General features: G+C 41.2%; 1 protein-coding gene across 2 annotated transcripts in view; it reads left to right on the top strand.

The window, feature by feature from the left end:
* Positions 1-12601, top strand: part of LOC109323397 (A-kinase anchor protein 2-like) — a 459659-nt gene that overhangs the window by 91098 nt on the left and 355960 nt on the right. For both annotated transcript variants that reach the window (XM_019554905.1, XM_019554904.1), the window contains exon 2: positions 2590-2670. In XM_019554905.1, the coding sequence (XP_019410450.1) occupies positions 2590-2670 (81 nt within the window). The remainder of the gene's footprint in view (positions 1-2589; positions 2671-12601) is intronic.

Consider the following 12601-nt stretch of genomic DNA (forward strand, 5'->3'; position numbering starts at 1 on the left):
CTCATAGGGCTGGCCACGGAGGCCCTCAACCATATGAGTGGCCCTCCAGGTTCTCCATATCCTTCTTGAAGTGCAGCACCCAGAACTGGACACAGTACTCCAGCTGCAGCCTGACCAGCGCCGCATAGAGGGGGAGCAAGATCTCTCTGGACCTGTTAGTGATGCCCCTGTTGATGCATGACAGGGTGCAGCTGGCTCTGCCTATTGCTTCGTCACATTCGCAACTCATATTCATCCTGGAGTCAATCCTGACTCCAAGATCCCTCTCTGCCTCTGTGCTGCTGAGCGGGTCAGCCCCTAACCTACAACCATAATGCTGGTTCCCTCTCCCCAAGTGCAGCACCCTGCACTTGTCCTTGAACTGGTCCTTTGATATATACCTGAGCTCTTACCTGGGTAGGTCCTACACCTGGTTGAGTTTTTTCTTGCTCTTGTGGATCCCCATCCCCCGATGAACTTAGTTTAAAGTCTGCCAGAGGAGGTCAACTAGCCTGTAAGAAAACAAACTCTTACCTTTGGGGGAGAGATGGAGACCATCACGCCCCAGGACACCCTCTGATCTGAAGTGCGGGTCATGGTCCAGGATGCCAAATCCGGGGTGATGACACCAACTCCGGAGGCGCTGGTTCACCTCACAGATGCAGGCACTCTGCCACTGATGGCATCCACTAACCAGGAAGAGGGACGAAAAGATGTACCACATGTGAGAAATTTCATTTCGTCAAAGATTCAGTTTTCCATTCCAAAACAAATTGTACAGATTTTTTTTTTTATCAGCTCTAATACGTTTTAGTGAAGACTGTTTGGGGATCTGTATATGAAATATATGTACTACATAGGAGGAAAAAGTGTCATAAATTACAGAACCTGTCAGTGTATGCATGTACTTTTCATGACCATTTTGTTGTCACTACACCTGCACTCTTGCCAATTAATCTAGCACCTCTATGGTTTATTCTGACATCTCAAACCTGTATACTGATCCAAATGGCTTTCTACTCTTTGGAATTAGCCTGTTACAAAATGGTTCGTGTTTCTTCTAAATGTGGAAATCCCCCTTTAAAAAATCATGCCTGTTGGAGGCCCAGCGTGGATGAGATTCAATCCAGAACATGTGTCAACTTTTCCCTACGGGTTTTCAGGGTTGGAAATGGAAGCTTTGAACCACTGAAAAGTGGAGAATTCCTTACCCAGACCTGATTTCTACTACTGTAAAGCCCAAAGATAGCAGTCTTTAAAGCTGTACTCATTGTTTCTCAGACTTCGGGGTTTAGGCCCTACCACAGTAAGGTTAGCCAGTCTTGTGCCTCCCCTTCTGCCCCACTTCCTCCCCCGTAGCCACAGCATTTAATTTGATGCTTTTCTACAACACTTTTGCCCATAGTTTTGCCTCCACCAGGACCTTCACAGTTTGGGAAATGTTGCTGCATTAGGTTATATTTGGCTTCCTTTAAAATCTTTACAAATTAATCTCATGTTAACTAAGATGCACGGTTACAGGGATAAGACAAGCAATTCCAAAATCCCTAGGTGGGCTTGGGACATTTCTGTGTCTTCTTACATCCTATCTTCAACACCTACAAGAGGAACACTAATCGGGGGGGGGAGGGCATAGGGCAGCTCCTCTGTTCATCCAGGTGGATTCAGGATACTCAGCTGATACCCAGCTTCTCCTGGCAGCACATGAGTAATCTGGAAGCAAGTGGTTGCTCATTTACAACTTCTGGGGTTAAGGAAACAATGTTCTTCCATAGCAAGGCAAGGAAGAATCCACTGCTAAGTGAAGCACGTGTTGCATCTGTAGTCCTACCAGAATACTATAGTGTCTTAGTGAGCAAGATGCCAACAAACTAAAAAAAAACAAAAACCACCCTGCACTGGACTAACTCTGTTTTCAGAGAACATTATTAGATCTGAGATGGTAGTTTGGGCAACTCAGTCTTTGTTTTTTTTCTGCTCAGATTGTTAAAAAAGGTGCCAACGAGTTCCAGTTATTAAAGGGCACAGTGTTCATTTGTACTGAAAACGGTTTGGTACTGAGGCTGGGTCCTGGGTTGTACAGCATATCTGTATACAAAACGCAGATCAGTCTCACTTTGAATAGATGCTGTTCCTGTCAAACTCAGGTGGAGTTTTATCACTAACTTTAGTTGTGGGGTCTGTGATCTTAGTACTAGCCCTTCTTTATGTAACCATTAACTTGCATTACAATATTATCATTCTGTCACACCGAGTAAGCAATAATTTTTGAGCTGATAAGTAGTGTGTAAGAGGATATCTTTGTTCTTTTAACTCCACTGTTAGCTATTATGCCCATTTCCCCGCTCTGGGACTGTGTATTCAGTTGCTGCTCCCTATAGTTGTGTGTGAGTAAGGAGAATTTCTCCTGCTCAGTGAACAAGTAGCTAGTCCTTAGCTGACATGTTCCAAGGACGCTGCTGTTTGCATACCCACAGACAGAGGAGCAGGTGAAATGCTTGTGTGGATGGAATTGGGGACATCTGCACAAATGTGCTTGGCTGCTTAAATTCTTTTTTAAGAATCTGCAATCCTTTAGGCACCCATCTCTTTCTCGTTTATTTTCCTAAGGAAAAAAGAAAAAGGCAGACAGAAATAGAAGACAAGAGGCAACAGCTTGAGGACCAGATACTTCAGCTGCAGCATTTCAAGGTAAGGGACTGATGCCAGAAACGATGGATTGACTAAATCTTTTATTATTAGACATGCAGATCACACGTCTGAAAGCTGGGAAGAACCTGCTCCGACATGAAGCAGCTTTCACTGCCGGAGCCTATCTCATCTAGCTAATCATGTCCTGTCTCTTCCTCATTCTGTATGTTTCTCATCTCCAGGACCCCATTAATGAAATGCTTTAGATTGCATAGAAGCAGAAGGGTGTGGGCACATACAGTATGTCTATAATATTATGAAATGCTGGTATTTATTATATATAGTGAAAAGACACCAGTCATTGTGAATATGGGTGTGCATGGCATGGCTTCAGCGGGTTCTCTCTGACTACATATAGCTGTTTTAGATTTTTCTAGTGCCTGTCATTAGGGTGTGTGTGTGTCTGTGTCTGTGTATCTGAGTGCGTATGTATAAAGGTTTATTTGAACTGTTAAGTTATGAAGCATACATGTCACTGTAAATCTTATGCATTCATATATGCCAATAGAGGGGCAGGCACATGTGTATGTCAACATACAGATGTGCACTGATTTTTTTTCAGGCTGCTGAACAGCTCCAGGTTCCTTTCAAGCCCATAATAGCTGCAGGTGCTTAGCATTAAAGCATGTTGTCCCAGATATTTTTATATTTTTTGCTGCAGGTAGGGAAACTTGTCTTCATATGTGTATGTAAGTAAAGCAGAACCTTATACACACAATGCTTGTGTATCCAGTGAGTAAAGAGGCATTATGACAAGATTTGGGGGCCAAATATTGCCAGACAAATTTCGGCAAGTAATCCTATGGAAATCATTGGAATTATTCACCTGAGTAAGGCACCTTTGATCCATCTTTGCACCAGGGATCCTGGAGTTTATTTTTGAAATAATGGGATTATACGCTATGTTTTACACACAAAATACATACTTCAGTGTGTTCATGTGCATGTGTGTGTTCTTTACTGATAGCATACTCTATATATTTTCTTGTGTATGTACACACACATTTGGGAATCTGGGTGCAGAGTATATTTGGTACACACACTCTCAAACCTTAGATCTAAAGTTATGCTACACACATAAGTCTTTTCCTGTATCTCTATATCTCCTACATATGGTTTTTTAGCCTTGATTGCATTTTTTGTAGACATAATGCATTTAAAAGTAATTGATTGCAGCCTAAGCAAATGCTCCATCACTGTCACCATAAAGCTACGGTGACACACACCTTCTGTGTGATCAGTCAATAACATGATCGCGTTTCTGTGGGGCGGCATGAGTTGCCATTTTGTTCAGGCTGCCATTAGATACCAGAGAAAGAAAATTTTTTCTGGCTGCCACGATTTGATGTAGCACAGCAATAGCATGCATCTTCAGTGTCATCTTTGCATTTTTTAAGCTGACTGGCATTTGTAAGCTGGCTATCTTCTTTGTCATATTAACTGTTTCTAAGCAAGCTGACTTTAGCTTTTTATGAAATCCTTGTAACAAATGTCTTTGGGAAGCTTGTTCCCAAAGACATTTGACTTCATTATTCCAGTGTATTTTCTTTGTGTATATGTAGCTAAAAAACATTACCTCCTCAGGTAAAATCTTGTAAGGTATTTTACTGAGTCAGCTATTTGGCTGGTGTAAATCAGAGATGTCATGTTGACTTTCAGTCCACTATGTTGATTTACATCCATACAACCTATTCCCCAACTGACACGAACTGACTTTGGGAGTTGTAGGTTGGAGCAAGGCCAATAACTGATTAGTGGTTACAGTTAGGGAAGTTCAGTGTAAATCTTTCCCAAACACAAATGTGAGCTGTGTTTATATCTCTTTAATTTTGGGGCTGAGGACATATACTTGTATTGGGGCTTTGTACTAGGCCTGACACAGTGACAAAAGGGGCTTATACTGAGGCTGCCAGGAAATGAAGTAACAGCTGGCACTGATTATAGCAGCCTTGTGGGCTGCCTAAATTATGCCCTGGTCCCCATAGGCAACATACTAGCAGAGGATAGATGAGAGACCCAAACACATCTGCCATACTCACTGATGCTTCTAAATGTGCCTCCACACTGCGGGCTCTCGTGAGGAGCAATGGGCCTGTCATCTCTATGCCTGATATTCATAGAAGGCACTTATTACTGTTAGGCCTTTCCAGGAGGAAGGGTCAACCTCCTTCCCTATAGTTGAGTAAAATACATAAAAAAAATTTAAAAAAAAGAAAAAAAAAGAGAGAGAGTGTAGCAAAGGAGGACCCTAAGTTCAAGAAAGGAAATCCCCATGCAATGATTCCAATTGCACCTGATTAGCCCTTTGAACATAGTGGCCATTTGTAGATGTGCTCACCATTTTGTAAACCATGTTAACTGTTCAAATGACGGGTTAATAGATGATCAAGAAGGTTTACCCCCTTTTCACAAACCAGTAGCCCATGTGCTTGGGCAGAACTGGGGACTTGGTCAGGATACTGATATTTAGTCAGGTGAGATGGCACATTTGACTTTGTAAAGGTGTTTACTTTTGACTTGGTAAAGGCTAGGGGAAGGGGACAACCCATGTTATGTTGCAAAAACCCAATTTGCAGTGCTTATCTGCATGCCTAAGGAATGCTTATCTGAGTTCCTAAAGACTGTGTCTCCTAAAAGCAACACTGTATATACATGTTCATTAATACAGTTTAAATTGCCTAATTTGGAATGCCCTAGTCTGCACTTTAATCCTCATTCAATGAGGATTAGTTAATTTGACTGGAGCCAAATTTAATTCAGACTACAGACGTCCACACGTTTATAATGACAGCTGTAGTCCAGATTAAACTTAGAAAAACGTAATATCTAGAAACCAGAGTCTTCTGGATCTAACTACCCTAAATGCCTGGGCCATTTTAGCAATTGCTTGTTCTTACACTCCTCAGGCAAAGCAGTTTATATTTGATATTCTCCAGCACAAGGCACAGTCAGGTTATACATAGTTTTGGCAGTACAGCTGTTCACCAAAATTTGTTTGGGGCATAAGAATGCACTTCTATTTGTTTGCTTCTTTGTATGGAAGCAAACAGGGCCAACAGATACGTGTATTTGCACAGCAAATTGTAAGTTAGTGGTCCGTTACATGGAATTGTAGCAGATGATGGCTGTAGAGACAAAAATCAGTGTCTTCAAGGTTCATTACCACAATGCTGTTGTATCAATCTTTAAACTCCCAGAACTGGATTTTTACCTCCTGGGCAGATTGCTGTGATTCCTTTAAGTCAGTGAATTTCAGACAACTCACACCAGCTAAGATTACAGCCTATGAGTTCAGACACAGATGTAGTTAAATAGTTCAGCTTTCCTAACCCTGGATAGAAGATTGGTTTGCTTTGTAAATTAAATGGATTTCAACAATTTTGATATTAGGTATTTGTCCTGGGCCACAAAAACGTTACAAACTGATTTAGCAGACTCTCATACCTATGTGAAGTACTGAGAGATTGTTAATGTCAGTGTAGATCACAGCATGAGGACTTTATTGAGAGGTTCACTAAAACAAGGAATATTGGGAATAAACTTCCAGTTGTTATAGCTGCATTTATTTCATCATGTATGATAGCTGGGTTGAGTTAAGGGTGTTTATCTCAGAATTTTAGTCACCTTTACTGTTGTACTGGCATGGTTCATTCTTTGTGAGATGCAACAATAGTTTTATTAAAAAAAAATCTGCTGTGTAAAATGATGCATTTAATTACTTAATAAGAGTTCTGAATGCTACATGAATCTGGTTAAATTCAGACAATTAATTGCCTTGAAATATGAGCATTTTAGATGAGATTACCTGCCTTTCTCAAGTGGTTGAAAGCAATTAGTCTTTGGCTGCATTCATCACAACACAGTCGGTCCATTCACATTTCCTTTGTTATATGCCTGGGTAAGCCTGATAAACCTGATGTTAATGCTGACTATGATTTGAGGCAGTATATTGTATTGTCTATGTAGTAAGGCTTGGAATTAGTAATACACATTTTGTATATGCGTGGTGTCTCACACAAAGCTTTTTACAAACACCTTTGAGAATTATGTAAATGTTCTTTCTACTTTCTAGATGAGGAAACTGAGGCACAAATATATTGTGTAATTTCCCATGATGCAGAGCAGGAAACAGGTTTTTGATCTCTGGATTCTCCAAGTATGCTCTTTACCCACAATGTGGCCCACTAATGGCTGGAAATAGAGATGTGTGGGGCCTCAACTTGCAGAGCTGTAGAGCCTCTGAGGCATTTCTTCCACTCTTGAAACAGCTCAAGGTAGAGAAAGCAACTTAAAGTCCCTTCCTCTGGGACAGCATGGTCTGTGCTGCTCTTCTTGATGCTACAGGACAAAATCTCACACACTTGACCAGGTCAATTCCTCAATGCTCAGGCATTCTTCCCCTCTTTAATATTATACAATTTATCATTATGCTACATCATATCTTTCACTCAGCACTGATACATGCTAGTATGACAATATCAGGGCTGGATAAATAAAGTCGAAGTTGAGGTTTTACAAGATTCTTTACAGCGTAGGTTAAAAATGAGCAAATTCCAGATGACTGTTAGTTTCTTATGCCACGTGACTCTAATTCCACTATGTTAACTGTTGAATGTTTTGACATCTGGTAATGGTTTTGTTTGTGACAGTGTGTCCTGAAGGTAGCAACTGCTTCCAAGAAATGATTTGGTCAGACTTCAGCAGAGAGAAGGAACTTCAGTGGTGATATGACCTACTTCTAAGAACTGTAGTACAACCATCATAGTATGGTTTCCAAGATCTAACTGCCTATTTAGTTAAATGAAATATATATGACAGCTTACAATGTATGCAATCTGGTGACTGCCAGTTATATAATAAGCAACACTGTAATACTAAACTTAGCCACTGAATGAAAAATTAGTTGTTATAATGCATTAATTTATCTCACAATTCTCTTATACGAAGGATATCAATATTGTGAATCTTTCTCTGTATATTTCTCAATAACTGAAATACATAAGCACTTAATCTGAAATGTAATTTTGCTTCCACTTTAGAGAGGATAGGATTTTTAATGGTATAGAGGTTCTACTAATATATGGTTTTAACTTAAATGTCTTAATCTAAAAGAATGTATGGCTTTTCTTTTCTTTTCTTTTTTTTTTTTACTGTATGATCACATGGCTCTCTTTCACTTATTCCACTCTTAGAAAAAACAGCTGTGAGAGAATACAAATGAGCTTCCATATGTGACAGTTTGGAAAGATGAAGGTAACATTTGCACATGAATAATTCTTAATTTATACTTCATAAATCATCCTAGAAAATTAACTCTTAAGCCTTAACTCAGCAAAAAAGCCATTACAAATATTTGTCAATACTTACTTTCATTAGCCTTAACATTCACTTATTATTACGAAGCAAGATATATGCCATCTACACTTTAATATAAATAGTGTTGCCATTTTTCATGCACATAATGAACCAAATTCTGCTCTCCCTTATATCAGATAAACTCCCTAGATATGTAATGGCCCCCCACTACCATGGCATCTGGTATCTCTCATGATCACACTCTGGGTGACTCTCAGTTTTTTTAACCCATTATTCTCACATCATCTATACGGCTGAGCCAGTGCTATTATTTGCATCTTAAAGACTGGGATGAGGCACAAAGAGACTAAGAACGAAATCCAGAAATGCATTTAAGTGTTGCAGTTGCTGAGTGATTAAACCTTTGGCTGCTAGAGTGCTAACCAGAGCTCCTGGCAAAGCTCTGTAAAATATGTAAAATGCATAGGACCACAAAGCTTGTTTGAGAAGGAGAAGGACACACATGGTCTCCCTTTTCTTCTTTTAATTGCACCCTAAGCAACTGCAATGGACATTGAATAAGCACAAAATTCATCTCGCTGTCTTGTGAATTAAGATTAATGCAGAGATTTCTGATTGGTCAGCATCAGCAGGCAGAAAAGAAGATCAGGCATCAACAGTCTGTCTCACCCTCTACCTACTGAACTAGACATGCTCATCTGAAGCACGTAAACTGCTAATCCCTCTTCTAGTTGGTCTGGTTCTACACAAAATGAGAGAATAGGACATAGCTCTCATTTAGTGTTTTAGCCATTCATTCTACCTAGTCACATAAGTTGTCTTGAATAACATTTCGTTTGTTCATTAATCAGGCTCTAATATAATTTGCATATACTGGGCTCCCCTATCTTGCAAGTTCAAGGTGACTTTTGTACTTTCTGACATATGTGACAGTCTGAAATGGGCAGCTGTAATGCTGGTTCTCACAGTATTGTTGCATTTGAGCTCCCAGATAATGATGCGTGGAATACTCCTCTATTGTACGATAGAAGAGTACAGGTATTTATTATGGAAAGTATTTTCAATGACCACCTTCCCTATGTACCGTACTGCTGGATACCAACATCACAGACAAAGGTTCTGTTTAAATGAAATTTCAGTGATCCCAAGTATAAGGAAAAAAGAGTTGTATTTCCTGTATGATGGCACTTTATGGGAGGAGAAGGGGCACTATAATCTTAGATAAGAGTGACCAAGCTGTCACAAGTGGCATGGGCAGATGGGGTGTGCGAAACAGGCCGTATTCAATTTGGATTCAGCCTGAATCGGGGACAGTGATTCAATTCGTTGATTCAGATCACTGTCCCTGATTTGATTCAGCTGAATCCAACTGTGACTATTCGATGCTGATTCAGAGAATCAGCAGTTCAGCCATAGACACAGTTTTAAATGTTTTTTCTACATGTCTCGAGGTACCAGGCATGGTACTTAAAGGATCTCCTGATTCAATTCAGATTTGGAGATTCGGCCACTGAATCAGGCCAAATTTCCACCGAATCGAATCAGGGACCAAAGCTTCGCACAGCCCTAGTGGGCAGCCTCTCTAGGTAGCACGTGGCAGATCAGGGAGGGGAAACCAGCATAGGGCAGATAGGAAAGGAAGCAAAAACCAAAGCAGCAGATGGATCAGGGAGCACAGAGCAAGAAAAAGAAAGCACAGAAGCAGCCCAGGCAGACAAAGGAGGTAGGTGTGGAAGGTGCAGGTTAATTTATGGCACACCTACCAAAAACATTGTACCTCCCTCCCCACTGATCTGTGAAATCATGTATCTCTCTGTTCAGGTCATGGGAGGAAGGCCACATCCTTCTCTTCTTCCATTCAGTGGAAATAGGGTGTGGCTATATTGCGTCCCTGGGCGTTCAGGGGAGAGATGCTCTGGAGTACACACCCTCCACCCATTCCTGCTTGCATACTCCAATACCAGAAATGTCATACTTTACTGGTGCCATTGCAGAGGTATCTCCTGTGGCTGCTCTCAAGTGTGCAGTAAACAGAGGCCTTCATCTCACACCAGGATCAAAGCTAGTAGACAAAGTGCATTCAAGAGCATCCATCCCTGAGACTAGTGGAGACGTGGTGCAGAACTTCCATAACAGGCCCAAGAAGTATGGCAGCCATGAGCAACGCATTTTTTTAATTAAGGTAGATCAGAGGGAAAGTGTTTTGATAACATTGTGGAGTATTTGGAATTCCATTGGTGCCAAAGGCCTTTCTAGTCCTCAGATGTTGAGAATAGGCATGGATGCAAGTCAGATGCTAAGTGCCAGTTCCTCAGCTAATGTCAATTAGCAGAATGCTATTGAAATTAACATGTGACACCAATGCTTATGGACTATTCCATCCAAGTCATGGTGGATTAGAACACAGAGCAGCAAGGACTAAGGGAATAATTGCCTATTCTCCCCATCTCCTGGGAGATAACTAACCTGCAGCACATGTAGCACAAGTGTCTGTGTGTGGCATGTAGCAGAGCTGCAGATCAGACAGGGGACATGGAGTAGGAAGCAAAAAGCACAGAGGCCAATTGGGCAGGCAGTACAGGGCAGGGAGCAGAAAGCAGAGCAGCAGATTTGACAGGGGAAAGGGATCAGAATGGCTTTTGGGAACAGTGCAGAGCTAATTTGTGGCATGCCTGGCAGAGAAGTTGACCCCCATTGGTTTAGGCAGTGAGATTTATCCTAGCACCATGTCGACCAAAAGGTGCTGCTCCACAGCCTGGATTGTGCCATCCCCTCTGGTGATACATTTCAGCGGAGGATTTGGCTCAGTGTTTTTAAAGTGTCCATAAGTTATAAAATATTGTGGCATCTCTACTCAGAGGAATCAACTGGAATAGCTAGTCCAGAATAGCTCTCTATATAGATGACCTATTCCAAAATAAGTGACTGAATAGTTAACTACTCCCAACACAAAGCAGAATAATTATTCCAAAATAAATCTTTTAGTCTGGCTTAAAATAAATATACCACTTTTATTATTATTATTTTATTATTCTATACAGCACAGTTGTTCTGGAATAGTTATAGTAGACTAGTTATTCTAGACTAGCTGTACTAGTCTTTTTTTTCCCCCAGGTGTAAACGAGCCTTAAAAACCTGACCTCATATAGTCTCTGACACTGTCTCAGGCCTTGACCCAAATAAATATTCCTTTTTAGTTAATCTGATTTAACTCCCATATATTCACACTTTACTCTGAAGTAAGAGTTAATTTGTTCAAGGCTAATTTATCAATTTGTTAATGCATGAATTATCTTAAGACCACCTCAGAAACATAGTTGTTATTCTAGAATAAAGTCCAGGTAATTTCAGAACGGTGTCTAGTTGAGGGGAATTACTTCAGAACGACTATTGTGGGAGAGCTATTCAGGAATCAATATCATTTTTCCCATGTAAACGATCCCTCAGAAAGGCCTTCTCAAAACACAGAAAGCCTAGCATTCAGCTTTCCTTTAGGATAACACCATTAGAGCACTGTCTCTGCCTGCCAGTCTGCTGTTTTGCATTTTGCAGGAATTTTGACAAACTCACTACAGGAGGTTTGCATTTCTGCAAAGGACCTTGAGGGCAAATCCTTGTCCCACACACATGATTTTCCCCCTCCAGCTGACCTAATACTCCTGCACAAAAAAGACCAAATGACCCAGATTTAGATATTTTAAACAGTGTACATAATTATTCACAAAAGAATAACAAATGAACCCTTGAGCAGCATCACTCTTTCCAGTTGGTTTGTTCAGCTGAAGGAGGTGTGGGGAAAGAGGTGATAACCCTGGGCATCTGGAATCTTGAGCAAAACTGTTTTTACTTTAACATGTGAACTTTGTGCTTACATGGGGGGTCACAATGCTAAGGACTTTTAAAAGCTGAGGTGGTTTCTCATGAGGCAGGGGTGGCCAACCTGTGGCAAGCATGCCACAAGTGGTCTGGGCAGCCTCTATTTGTGGCATGCTGCAGACTGGGGAAGGACCAGCCAGCACAGAGTCAGTCAGACCACAGATCAGAAAACAGAACAACAGGTTGAGCAGGGTTACAGTGGTACCTGGAAAGGGTACAGGCTGGTCCCCACTGTCATAGAGGTTGATGAACTGGTTCAAAAAACAATAATCTCTTCCCACTACACCCTATATTTTTTCAGATTGGAACCTGAAGTGAATATGTGGATTAAAAATAACAAATTTTGGCTCATAGAAGCAGAAACATAAATAGTTGGGGAAGTTGCTGGGCAGTTTTTAGCCCAGTTGTGCTGAGTGAAGGGGTTTAGGTGAGAGAATTTAGGCACAGACAAAAATGGAACTCCCCAGTCTAACTCATGGCCCGTTACAAAAAGTGCCATAAGTTAGGCCAGTCCTTCCAACCCAACAGACATTAGGTTGGGAGGGTGGAGGATCAAGCTCTAATTTGCAGCCAAACGAGGAAGAGTAGCTGCATCTCTGCAGCCTCTTCCCTACCTTCACCCACCTCTCCCAGCCCCTGAAGCTGTCTCAGAATGGGAGGGGGAGAAGACAGGGGAGGCAGGTCTGTTCTGGGGTTTCCCCAGCCTGTGCTGGAGTGAGGGAGTGGGTGGATTGGAGTC

This window comes from Crocodylus porosus, unplaced genomic scaffold (genome assembly GCF_001723895.1).
Source record: "Crocodylus porosus isolate Cpor-Errol unplaced genomic scaffold, CroPor_comp1, whole genome shotgun sequence".
Lineage (NCBI taxonomy): Eukaryota > Metazoa > Chordata > Crocodylia > Crocodylidae > Crocodylus > Crocodylus porosus.